This window comes from Rhinolophus sinicus, chromosome 14, assembly GCF_057876585.1.
Source record: "Rhinolophus sinicus isolate RSI-liver-muscle chromosome 14, RSI-T2T, whole genome shotgun sequence".
NCBI lineage: Eukaryota > Metazoa > Chordata > Mammalia > Chiroptera > Rhinolophidae > Rhinolophus > Rhinolophus sinicus.
Window position 1 is genome coordinate 17,934,164 of NC_142514.1, and position 12,799 is coordinate 17,946,962.

Consider the following 12,799-nt stretch of genomic DNA (forward strand, 5'->3'; position numbering starts at 1 on the left):
TCAGTAGGTCTGCCTTTTTCTTTGCTTTCTCTTGTGTCGCCAGCTTCCTTTTTCATAAGCCAAAGAAAAAGACATAATAGTGAAGAAAAAAGTCTCCATTCAGCAAATCTTGATTGAGTGCTTGCTTTCTGCCAAATATTGTGCTGTATATTGGGGGTATGATGAAAAAAAATGGACACAGCCCCTCCTATCAAGGAGTTTGCAGTCTCATTAGTCCTTCCAAATGATTGCATAGCTTTACATCATGTGTGGTATTTAGGGAGGAGTGTGTTACCTAGTAACCAGAACAGACCAGACTTGTACGTCTACAGGGAAGTTGTATATACTTCTGCAATTCAGTTCTGATACAGACCACCTAGAGTTAGTATCGGACTTCACAGTTTTAAGGGCATAGTCCCCAACAAGACTGGGCTTATTTCAGATACAAACTGCAAGTTCTGGGTTCCCTGAGCCACCCATACTTCTAAGCAACTGGCTACAAATCTAGGGGTTCCCATGAACACTTCAGGTTCAGTAGTTCACCAGAACAACTCATAACTCAAGAAAGTGCTATGCTTAGGATTGCAGTTTTATTATAAAGGATACAAATCAGGACCATCCGAATGAAGAGACAAATTCTGGAAAGGTCCTGAAAGCGGGGCTTCTGTTCCTTCTCCCTGTGGCATCGGGGCATGTCACCCTCCTAGCACGTCCATGTGTTTACCAACCTGGAAGTTCTCCACTGAGCGTCAGTGTCCAGAGTTTTTATTGGGGTTTCATTATATGGGCATGATTGAACTCAATCTCTTGCCCTCCTCACAGAGGTTGGGCTCAACTCCATTGATCTTTCTAGTACCAGCCCCCATTCTGAGTTATCTCATTAGCATAAATGCATTCATGTTGGGCTCTGGCCCACTATGAATAACAAAGACACTCTTATTTTTGGGAAATTCTAAGAGTTTAGAAGTTACCTTCCAGGAACCTGAGACAAAGACCAGACAAATGTTTTATTATACAGAAGTGCTTGAGCAATTTTTAAAAACTGCCTAGGGAGCCCTTCTTCCTTGCCCTACATTGGAAAGTCCAGATGTGCTAACTCCGCAATTTATGCCCTAATCTTAAATGGCAAAATTTGATCAGCTTCCTGTCTTCGTTGCAGTAGAAAACATTTATAGCCCTAGGGACAAAGACAATGGTAATTTGAAAAAAGTTGATGTTCAGTGTCCTAGAGGAGTCAACGGAGACAAATTTTTGACATTTCTTTCCTTAGGTCAAGGGTCGTGATAAACATATCAATAATTTGAAAAAGAAATGTCAGAAGGAATCAGAGCAGAACCGGGAAAAGCAGCAGCGTATTGAGACCTTGGAGCGCTACCTAGCTGACCTGCCCACCCTGGAAGACCATCAGAAGCAGAGCCAGCAGGTAGCGGGATGGCTGGGCACACCCAGGGCAAGCGGGGAGTGGCCAAGCCAGGGAGACTTTCTCAGACCCTGCTGCATGCAGTCACCCCGTGGTTTCCTGAAAGGAAAATCCCAAAAGAGTCATGTCCAGACTCATGTCAGTCAAATTCACCACTAGACTACAAGTTTTTTGAGATACCCAGACAGAGTCTTCCTTTGGTTGTTGACCTAAGCATGGGGTCCTATCTCTCAGCTTAAGGATTCTGAGTTGAAGAGCACAGAGCTGCAGGAGAGAGTGACTGAGCTGGAGAGTTTGCTGGAGAAGATCCAGGCAGCCTGCAGAGAGAAGGAGGTTCAACTGGAAAGTCTGAGACAGAGAGAAGCCGAATTCTCCTCCTCTAGACATAGGTAAATATCCCTGTGGGTTTGGGGAAAGGAGTTGAGAGCTAGGTGCTAGTCCTGGCTACCCTACTCCCTACCTGTATGACTTTGAGCAAATCACTTTACTTCTCTGAGCTTCGTTTTGTTTGGATTGTAAAAGGAAAGCTATCTTTGAGATGGAGTGGGGGCGGGTGTTAAGGTGCAGTGGAGGGCCTGTCATTGTATCCTTTAGAAGGCTCCACCGCAGTACCTCGCATAATAATAATACTGGATAATAATCCCTTGAGTATTTATGTGATGAATGGAAGCACTTTATAAACTGAAAAATGAGTTACTGTATATTTGCTGAGAACTGGGGGTAATCCACATTTCGAACCTTGTAAGCTAAAGGCTACCAGGGGCATCTGTTTTTCCTCTGCCTAGGGATTGCTCTTGATTGCCACAACAGGTCCTAAGAACAAAACAAGAAGCCGTAATGTACTTTCAGGGTGTGTTGGGAGCCTCCTCCATATTAATAGCAGTTTCTGAAAATGGGATGGCTGTGTTTCAACAGCCTCTTGGATCAAATCCAATTTCTAATGGGATGGATTGGATTTCTCATCCCATATTCAACCACAGTGACCTGTTGTTTATCTTAGCAGATGGGCCATGATGAAAGTGATGGTGGGGATCCGTTAGAAGAGACCATTGGTTGGAGTCAGAAGTGAGGGGACAAAGTTGACTCTGCCCCAGACTGTGTGCCAAGAAAAAGGAGATTTTTTTTATTTATTATTTCCCAAATTTCTACAGCATGCATGTATGACTTTTATAATTTAAATACATGTGGTGAATGTTTATTTTTTAGATATCCAAACAAAGAATAAAAGAAAGAGCCTTGGGCAGCTGGCCATCGTATAGATGTTGGCCTCTAGGGAAGTGAACTAATACAGACTGAGTAGCTTCTGTGTGGCACACCCTGCGTTACAACACATTGTCCTTGGCTGTGGCTAAGAAGGGCCAAAGTGGCCCCCAAACCTACAGTTCATAGTGGAATCAGGAGTCAGAGCCACATCTCTGACTTCAGAGTTCTCGAAGAGACCACTGTCTTTCAGCCTGCAAGATAAGCATTGTGTGGAGGCCAGTGGAGAAGGTCCAGCCCAACAGGAAGAAGGTCCAAAAGTGGAAATGGAGTCCTGGCAGAAGGAATGTGATTCCCTCCGAAAGGTGACTGAGGGTACCCTGGCTGTAACGGGTAGGCTGAGAGGAAAGAGAAGATTGTGTATTGGGAAGGAACCATGAATTTCTGGCCCTGAGCCACCCAGGATCTGTTACCCAGAGCTTTTCTCTTTTTTTATGAGAAGTCACACCCGCATAATAAGTTTCCATTTTAGATATTCATCCTTATGACAGGCAGGCAAAGTGGGAGGAGGATATGCCTCTGACCAGCCAGACTAGATGCCCCAAAATGGTGCCCTGAAGCTTGATACACTTCGTGTCTAAGGCCCCACACAGAACCTCTTGCACTGGGCCTTGAGGTGGCCCTAATTCAACAGGAGGAGGAACCCAAGGCCTGAACAGGTCAGCAAAAAGGAAGACTCAGAAACGGTTCAGAGAATACCTGAGGTCTCAGAGGACAGAAAACGGGGCCTCTTCAGGTTCTCCCTTGGACAGTCAGTGTGGTGAAAGCTCTAAGTAACAATCATCACAGCCCTGGATAGAGCAGTCTTCGTTAAACTGAATTTTTAGTCATGTCCTTCAGCAAAGAACCAGAATGCATGCTGGCTGTATAGAAAGTTAATTCCACTGACCTACAGTCATCATGGTGGGGTGTCTCCGCCCCGACCCCCCCCAGTAGTGGTCATAAGTCCATACTACATTGCTTTTTGTGACTGGAGCACAGGACCGTGAAGCTGGTTAGCCAGGATAGGGAATCTGGGGTAGTTTCTATAGGTAGAGCTCCTGGTCTTCACCCTCGTCTCACTGTTGACTGGCCAGTGGGGCTAATAGCCAGACCACAGATCCCAGTGTAGCCTCCTGCCTCCGACTGCACTACACTCCTGTACTTACAGCCTTCCTTGATAACTTTGTCGTTTAGATCGTGGAGAAGCAACAGCAGAAGATGGATCAGTTGCGTTCACAAGTACAGGTGAGCGGGAGTCCTTGGGACATGGTGGGTAAGACTTAATGATGGAATCTCAAATTCAGCCAACACTGTTCTGTTCTCTGCCGTGCAGTTTGCTTGGTGTTAAGAATACAAGAATGAGACCCAATCAGTGCTTTTAGCCTACAGTCTTGTTGGGAAGGGATTTCAGCACAGTGCTGTGAGAGCAGTCCCCATGTTACCCTGGGGGAGCATAGAAGCGGGGGAGGGGGAGGTCAAAAGAGGGTCTCTGGAGGTCATGGCCCTTGAAGGAGGAGGAAGAGTTAGGCCTGCAAAGAAGTGGAGCTGGATAAGGTGGTGTTGGAATTCCAGACAGAAGGATCAGCGCAGGTAGGAACATAGAGGCATGAAACAGCAGGCTTTGCACATGGAGCTGCAAGCAGGTTGATGTGTTGAAGTAAGGTGGTGAATGGAGAACTGGGCTATGGGAGAGCTTTGTCCAGTTAAGTTAGCTTTTATTCTTTAGGTAGGTGATAGCATTTAATTGGGGTGTGATGTGATCAGGCTTGCAGCTCTGGCTTGAGAGGGGAAGATGATTGGCACTTAGAGAGAGCCAAGGCTGGAGGCCAGTGGGCTGTTGCAGAAATCCCAGTGAGAGATAATAAAGGAACCTGGCATAAGGCAGCGTAGAAAGGAGGGGATATGAGGGAACAGATTTAAGGGAATTTAGGGAGATAAAATTGAGAGGAATCAGTGACTGACAGAATGTAGGGGTTGAAGAATAAAGAAAAATCAAAGATGACTCCTGGTTTCTATTTTGGGCCAGCGTGGGAGTATCCTTAATTGGGTTCTCCAAGAAATCCTAGGTAAAGCAGGCTCACTTGGGTTCTCTGGACTCTAAAAGAGAGTCACACCAAAATGAGTAAAATGCTGTCACTGTGAGGAGCAGCGACAGCTGCAACCCTGCCTTTCCCGTTGTGTGGGTTGCGCGATGTCTCTTTAGTGCACCCATTTCAAGTCCTGTTAGAATATAGTCAAGCCTAGTGAGCGGTTATACCCTTTTAAAATCCCGGGTTTTTAGTAGAGATTTTAATGGATCTCAAAGTACGTTTCCTGGATCCCTGAGGTTCCATAAAGGTTGAAAAAGCCCAACATTTTAAATGGTACATTTGGCCATGATCAGGCAAATTGTCAGGTGAAATTGTTGGAATTAGGTGGATTCATAATGGTTGCCTTGCGTATTTCATGTTGATGAGACATTCTCCTTGGCAGTTACATTTTTTAATGCAAAATGGGAAAATTCAGAAAGTTTTTCAATTACAGAAGTATTTTTTTGTACTTTATTTGTTCAAATCAGTTACAAAATTCGGGGGAAATTGGAATGAATAGAATGAGAGGCAAAAGATAACAAAATATAAATACTTCCCTCCCCCTGACTATTCCTACACACACATACCACCCCCACCTAGATTTGGTGCCTGTGGGTGTGCTCTCGCACCCCTTCTCATCTCTGTCAGAGCATTTAAAACAGTATTGTCAAGAGCTTGTGCTGTGAGCTCCTTAAAGACTGGTATTCTTTTCAGTAGCCTCAGTGCCTGTCACAGTAAGTGCTCAATAAATATTGAACTCAACGAATGGATGTTCCCTCAGGAAAGTTATGGTCTAGTGGAGGGAGGAATCATATGCACAAGCAGCAAATGTGCTCCTGGGCTCTGATGGAGGTGAGTAGTAGGGCGAGAGTAGGATTCACTGAATCTGATTTGCAGATTGAGGAAAGTTTGGGGTGGGCCTTGGAGGTTTCCTGGGTGACAGGCGGAGCAGAAGAGAAGTCTGGGCAAAGGGGAAGGGGACTGAGCAACAGTATCAGAGCTGGAGCCTTTGAGGGTGAAGGCCAGTCAGTCAGTCGTTCGGTGTGGCTGGAGTGGAGGCTGTGTGGAGGTTGAAAAGCGAGATGGCTAGAAAAGTAAGAACGGGTCAGACTGGCCTGGATTGCCCTGCTGAGGAGCTGGCCTCTATTTAATACATGGTCAGGGGCTATTCTAAGATAATCTCTTTGCATCGGTGTGTCGGCAGGGTGGGGCTTTACTGTATAGTCCAGGCCAGAGGTGGTAAGGTCTGAACCAGACTTGTTACCCCTGCTGTGTCCTCCTAACACTCCTTGCCGTGACTTCAGAGCCTAGAACAGGAAGTGGCTGATGAAGAAGGAACCAGCCAGGCCCTGAAAGAGGAGGCCCAGCGGAGGGAGACAGCCCTGCAGCAACTTCGCACGGCTGTGAAAGAGGTGAGCAGCGTCAGCTAGGCCTCTTGGTGCTCTGATTTCTCTGTGTACCCTCCCCATCCCTACTCCCACAAGAGCCCCCATGTTTGAGAGGTCCCTGCTGAGCTTTTTTGGCAGAGGAATAGGAAGGGACATTGTATCATCCTTTATATAAAAGGGCCTAAGCCTGTCTTAGAGTGACGTGACCATAATTATCCAGGAAAGCTTTTTGGATTGGAAAGTACTCTCTCCCTTTGTCTTGCTGCAACCACAGATTTGTGGGGTTGTGGAGGGAAGGGTTCAAGAAGACAGGGTTTGGTGGTCCTCATGGAGTAAACAGAGATGTCAGCAGGGGGCGACCAAGTTCACTGGCCAAGTGCCTAGGAAGGAGCCGCCCACAGCCAGGACTGTCACATGGCCCAGTGTGGGTGAAGGGCTGGGACTAGAGGAACTCGATTCGGTGTCTTTAAAACAGAACAGAGGTAGGGAGAGGAGAAGGAAAGAGACACAGATATACATGAATAACTGGTTTATGTAGTGAAGCCTGACTCCGCCCAGGTGAAGGTTTGAAAAGGAAAGACACAAGCCAGCTCTGTGTCTTCCAGGTCCCCAGCTTCTCCAGCCCCCCACCCAGTGGCCACTAGCTGTCATGTTTTTATTGCTCTGTGTATTCCTCTGAGACTCTGATCAGGCTGGCTGGTGGCCACTTTTGTCAGGGTGGCAGGGAGAGATTGAAACCAGTGTCTCCTCAGATTTCACGGCTCACGTTAAGCCTTCTCTAATAGCCTGGCTAACAGACTTGGCTGAGGGACTGGCTTCAGATAGAGTTCCGAGGGCATATCTTCTCTGGTTCCTGAACAGAAACCTGGAGGCTCATGACTCAGAGTCTGCTGGGGAGCAGTTTCCTCTCCAAAGTGGGAGCCCTGTGGGCCCAGCCTACCTACCGGCGGAAGTAGGCCTGATACTGGGAGGTGGGGTGGGTAGTGCTAGGCCTGGAAGGGGTGGGGAAGGGGGGACATCACTTGTGACTCATAGCCTCCCCTCCACACACGTGTATACATAAATCTACACTCAGGTTCAGGTAACTCTGCCTTTCCCTGGGCCTGGGGTAATGTGCTTGCCCACCTGTCTGCTCAGCTTTCAGCACAGAACCAGGACCTGATTGAGAAGAATCTGACACTCCAGGAACACCTGCGCCAGGCTCAACCGGTGTCCCCGTCTTCACTAGACACAGCCCAGCTAGCATTTGAGCTGCACCAGGAGTTGGCCAGTTGTCTTCAAGATCTGCAGGCTGTCTGTAGCATTGTGACCCAGAGGGCCCAGGGCCATGACCCCAATCTCTCCCTGCTCCTTGGCATTCACTGTGAGTCCTCAGACCAGGCTGGTACCCAGGCGAGATTGGCTTTTATTCTCTCACCCCCATCCAACTTTCCCATACTTCTGGTAACGTGTGAACAGGGCTCCAGAGGCCTGGTCACTGCCCTCTGGGAGTTACATGTTTCATAAAGTAGGTGGATGTTCAGTAAATCTTTTGGGAACAGTTGTCCTTATGGCGTACCTTGGTGCCGGACAAACCAGAAGTGGCCCTTAGGCAGCAGGTTTTCAGCCCTCTGTCCTCAGCTGCTTTTTTAAAAGTGGCGAGTCTCAGGACACAGCCCTGGCCTGAGGTCACTAACTGCCCGTGCGTACTGCCCCTCCTTGTGAAGGCGCCTCCTGACTCACATTCTTCCGAAATGCTCTCTTCCGCAGCTGCACAGCACCCGGGGACTCCGCTGGATTTGCAGAAGCCGGATGTGATAAGGAGGAAACTAGAAGAGGTTCAACAGCTGCGCCGTGACATCGAGGATTTGAGGACCGCCATGTCAGACAGATACGCCCAGGACATGGGAGAAAACTGTGTCACGCAGTGAGGAATGTGAAGCATGGGACTCTGTATCCCCCAGGGACGATCTGCTTAGAGTTCAGTCCAGCAGGTCCTGCCCCGACAACCTCTTGCCTCCTGTTTGCTGCTATTCTCAGAGAAGGGGTGGCAGGGAGGTAAGAGCCTGCACCTGGGCCGAGGGCTGACCCGGGAACTGTGCCTCCCCTGCCCCACACATGGCTTTGCCTTGTTGGGTTGCATTTGTCCTGTCATCTTGATTCACCCTTTGAGGGTGAGTTACTAATTAACTTCTACAGGTCACCTGATAAGTCCTCACAGACTGTGCCCAGCCCCAGGCTGACATCAAAGAACAGGCCGTTCACCTCCCTTCTCCTTCCTTTGGGACGGATCCACGTTCATTCCCACTCCATGCCTTGGTCCTGCTGATGCCCAGAGTTTGTTAGCGGGGCTTGGAAAGGCTGAGTGCCAGTCACAGTGGCCGTTTGAGAATTCTCAGGCCCCACGTGCCAGCCTTCTGGGGAGCTGAGCTGGCTTTCTGAATTTACTTAGGCCCAGTCCCACTGCTGCTTCCTCAGGGCTCTTGTTCACACAGACACCTCAGGGTGACCTATTCATTAGCAAAGTACCCACTAGAATTGGGGGCCTAGGGATTATAGCTAGGGCTCTTTCATCTGTGCTACCATGCTATTTCACAGGAGACCCCACTCTCCTGCCCTGTGCCCTTGGAGCCCTGGCCATGTGGTCAGCACAGCCCCCTTCTCCTTTGTCCTCAGGCCGTCCAGATAGCCCCCTTCTTGGACTTGAAGTGCAAACTCCTCTAGTTCTGGGTTTGGGCAGGATTTTCCCCCCAGAATACCACAGGGCAGCTGCCAATCTGCTCAGCCCTCCGCCTGGGGCTGGAGCTGGTGCCCAGCCCTCTTTGTGCCTCTTTTGTGTTTGGGGTGGGGGTGGGGGTCCTTTTCCTTTCCTGCTCTGGGTTCCTTGAGGGTTCAGAGTACCCAGTACAGGGCAGCTTTACGGTATAGCTTTCAGTGTTTTATGGGGTTTTTGTTTCTCTAGGGACTTTGGACCCTTTGCTTTCTGATTTCTTTTGCCTCCTTGTTTAGGGTGCATCTCACAATTGTTTATATCTGGTTGCTGGGCTGGCCCCAGGCCGCCTCTAGATCTGGAGCCAGGCCAAGCTGGGGGGCTATGTGTGGGGATGGGGTGGCACTTGAGCAGTTAAGGAGCCCAGAATCAGCCACCACGAGATTCTTGCTAAGCTTTGGGCTGTCAGGGCAACCTCCTGGGCCTGAATGGAACTCTGTTTTTACAAGTTGTGTTTTATTTATGGAGTGACTTATCCCTTCCATTCAGAGCAGCCCCACCCAGCCATCCCCTCAGCCTCTGGGCTCCTGCCTCCTAAAAGCAGAGCCGCCTGGTTGGTCTCCACCCTGTGTTGGGAGCCCAGCCACCTTGCTCACGGGTATTTTTCCTCATAAAGTTTATAAGCAGTTATTTATATGAATTCTTGTTATGTCAACTGGTTTGTATTGCCTATTTTGATTACAAAATAAAAATGTAACAGACTCCTCAGTTTTCCATTGCCTCCCATCACCACCATCCCCTACTCCACCCCTCATTTTGGCTTGTTAAAGCCAAAGTCTGGGTGTTTCGCCAAGTTCCCCAGACAGCAGCAAGGAGGGACCTTTAGCAGGTCCAGCCTCTTGTCTGTCTCTTACCACTTCTGCTCCTCTGTTCTGTGGGGACAACTAAGATCTCTTCCCACACAACTTTCTGGTGGGCGAAGCTGCAAAGTCATAGAGCAAGTTTGTCATTGGAAAGAGTTGCAGTAACCTTCTGAGAGGAAGTCAGCTGCCTCTGGGTTGCTGTGAGGAAGTGGCTTCCCCAGAGCAAGGCAGGGTACTGTTTACTTCAGGGAGCTAGGGCTGTCTTCCTGGGCCACTCTCCAAGCGCTGGATCTGGGGGGACTTCTGAGGGGTGTCTTGTCCAACCCCAGAAAGAGCAGTCTCCAAAGGGGCTGGCTGCTGGAGTCTGCTCCCTCCAAACCCCTCGAATTTTTGCTGAGAGGAGGAGTGATTTTTGGAGTGCCATCTGTGAAGTGGAGTTGGGGTTGAGCTGAGACCACCCCAAGACCAGCTATGTGTCTGTAACATGGAGCCCTAACACCAACCTCTGCCTCCACCTTTTCCAGAGTTAACAGCCTCTTACTGTGGCCTCCATCTGGCTCCTTGAGGGTGTGGCCCTGTCTCCTGCCACCACCCTTGCTTGTCTAAACCTGCCTTATTGGAGGGGACTTTGGGGGGAAATCTCAAGTAGGGGCTGTCCCTGAATTGGTGTGTCTCCTGTCCTGACATGCTAGCCAAGTGTGGGTGTCCCCTGGGGCCCTGTGGGGAAGGGTCCCTTGGAGCGAGGTTCCTTAGCTTGGGAACTTTAGGTTTGAAAACAGCCTTTAAAACCCGGAGCTGAGCTGCGCTGTCGTGGCACTGGGGGTGGGTGCCGCAGACCCGGGCAAGGCTGAGGAGGCGGCCTTTGCCAAATGCTCGCCCCTGCCCTCACGGCCTTTCCTGCCATCTGGTCCCTTCCCGGCCTTCCACTGAACCCAGTTGAAAGAAGGGCCAACGGGGGTGGGCCTGCGTGGCACAGGGGTCCCGGGCGCGCCCGGCCCCGGAGGGGGACGGGAGGGGAGGGGACCTGCGGCGTGCAGGGAGGGGGAGCGCAGGCCCCGCCCCTGCCCGCGCCGCCCATTGGTCCTGAGAGCGGTGACTCGCGGGCTGAGCAGGAAGGAAACCGCTCCCGAGCGCGGCGGCGTCGTCTCCAGGCCGTGCTGCTACCTCTACTGCCGCCTGTCCGCCCGCTCGCCCGTCAGTCCGTCCACCTGCAGCATGAGCGGCCTGCGCGTCTACAGTACGTCGGTCACCGGCTCCCGCGAAGTGAGTGCGTGCCGGGGGCACTCGCTGGGGGAGAGCGCGGGGCGCCTGGACCCGCACCGAGGGCGGGGCGGGGGGTGGGGGGGCGCTAGGCGCGGGATACGGCCTCCCTGCTCGGGTCCCAGGGTGGGCCCCGCGGCCCCATCCTGAATGCCTTCAGCTGGCATCGTGGGGCCTCCGCAGCCCTAGCGTGAACTGCCCACGCCCATCTCCCGTCACTCGGACATTCATTCTCTGCACCCCCACTACCTGGACGACCCTGACCGCGTCCTTTACTTGCCCTTCTCCACTGTGTGTGTACCTGGGGCTGGGTGGCCCCTCACCAGCCTCACTCAGGCCTGCCCTGCCTTCCCCAGGCTGAGCTCCTGACTCTCCCCACCCTGAACTTCATCCCATTTCTTTCATTCTGACCCCCCTCCATGTTTGGTGGTCCCTCTCTCATTCTGCACCAATACAAGCCTGACTCACCCTCCACAGTCCTAGTGGCCAGAATCCTCCTCCAGGGTGTGGTGGGGGGCAGGGGACAAAAGCTCTTAGCCACAGCCCCTCTTCTGCCCAGGGTTCCCCCCATAATTCCTTCAGCCTGCTCACTAACCCCTGCCCGCCCTCTTCCCCCAGATCAAGTCCCAGCAGAGCGAGGTGACCCGCATCCTGGATGGCAAGCGCATCCAGTACCAGCTAGTGGACATCTCCCAGGACAACGCCCTGCGGGATGAGATGCGAGCCTTGGCTGGCAACCCCAAGGCCACCCCACCCCAGATTGTCAACGGGGACCAGTACTGTGGGGTATGGGCCTTGGAGTTGGGGGTGGAGGGAGTGTTATAGGAGGACTCAGGCCAGAGTCAGACCTGAGACAAAGCACCAACACTAAGGTGACCACTCTCCTGTCCCCTCCCCCAGGATTATGAGCTCTTCGTGGAGGCTGTGGAACAGAACACACTGCAAGAGTTCCTGAAACTGGTGTGAGCCGAGCCCAAGCCAGCCCACTGGACTTCGCCATCACATTCCCCCAGCCATTGCTGGCCATGAAGGACCTTGTGACCAACTCCCTGTTATTCCTAACCTTCTGACCTTGGAGCCCCTCCCCGCAACCCAAGTCTCTCCTCTTCCTCCCTCTTCCTCCATTCAGAGGCAACATTCCTTACCCAGTAGTCTCAGAAATTGTCTTAAGCAACAGCCCAAGTGCTGGCTGTCCTCAGCCCGGCCCTGGGACTGCCACCCTGCCTGGCACTGTCTGATGGGCACCTTTGTTGGTTCCATTAGCCAGGGCTCTGCCAAAGGCCCCGCAATCCCCAACCCGGGAGCACCCTAGAGACAATTAAATGTCCCATTCCATTGGTGCTGTGTCTGTTTGGTGTGGCCTGGACATCCTGGGTCTCTGCTCTGAGCAAGGCTGGTTAGATGTTCCTGTGCTGAGGCTGCTCCTGTGGGCAGGTGGGTTGAGCTGTCTCCTGTGTGGCACCTGTGTGTGGGATAGTGCATGCGTTTGGCTATATGTCCGGTACACACATACCTGTGTGGACCAACAGTTTCTGAACAGTGTTCCCGTGCATGTGATGGTGTCCATGACGCATCTGCATCTTGGTGTGTACTGCACATTTGCATGTCTGTTAGTAATGGGGCTGTGCCATGTGGCTGTCTGCTTGTGCTCCAGCAGATTGGCTAAGTGTGGGTGTGTCACGGCAGTGAGTACACAGCCACAGTTCTGCCAGTATGGGGGCAGTGGCTTTTGTGCATAGTGTTGAGGCAGTGTCCCCACCAGCTGTGGCTCCGGGCATATCTGCACAGGGACCTGCTGGCTGCACACTTGCAGCTGAGCCTGTGCTGGGGCCGGCTTTCCCTTCATCGGATGGGCTTAGCCCTTCAGAGAAAGAGGAACCTAGAGGACA

The 12,799-nt window shown here is 51.5% G+C and overlaps 2 protein-coding genes across 7 annotated transcripts in view; both read left to right on the forward strand.

The window, feature by feature from the left end:
- CEP85 (centrosomal protein 85) overlaps nt 1–10,346 on the forward strand; it is a 29,094-nt gene extending 18,748 nt beyond the window's left edge. For 5 of the 6 annotated variants that reach the window (XM_088790607.1, XM_088790608.1, XM_088790610.1 and 2 more), the window contains 7 exons: nt 1,250–1,402; nt 1,634–1,788; nt 2,853–2,964; nt 3,836–3,886; nt 6,015–6,122; nt 7,236–7,461; nt 7,848–9,551. In XM_088790607.1, the coding sequence (XP_088646733.1) occupies nt 1,250–1,402; nt 1,634–1,788; nt 2,853–2,964; nt 3,836–3,886; nt 6,015–6,122; nt 7,236–7,461; nt 7,848–8,008 (966 nt within the window). In that variant the 3' untranslated portion in view covers nt 8,009–9,551. Of the gene's footprint in view, nt 1–1,249; nt 1,403–1,633; nt 1,789–2,852; nt 2,965–3,835; nt 3,887–6,014; nt 6,123–7,235; nt 7,462–7,847; nt 9,552–10,174 lie in introns of those variants that run through there. The other variant, XM_088790612.1, reaches the window with a different exon arrangement.
- Nucleotides 10,347–10,753: 407 nt separating this feature from the next.
- On the forward strand, nt 10,754–12,250 carry SH3BGRL3 (SH3 domain binding glutamate rich protein like 3). The gene is made up of 3 exons (XM_088790613.1): nt 10,754–10,913; nt 11,529–11,696; nt 11,811–12,250. Exons 1-3 carry the CDS (start codon nt 10,866–10,868, stop codon nt 11,874–11,876), a joined length of 282 nt encoding a protein of 93 aa, XP_088646739.1. The 5' UTR covers nt 10,754–10,865; the 3' UTR covers nt 11,877–12,250.
- The last annotated feature ends 549 nt before the right edge of the window (nt 12,251–12,799 follow it).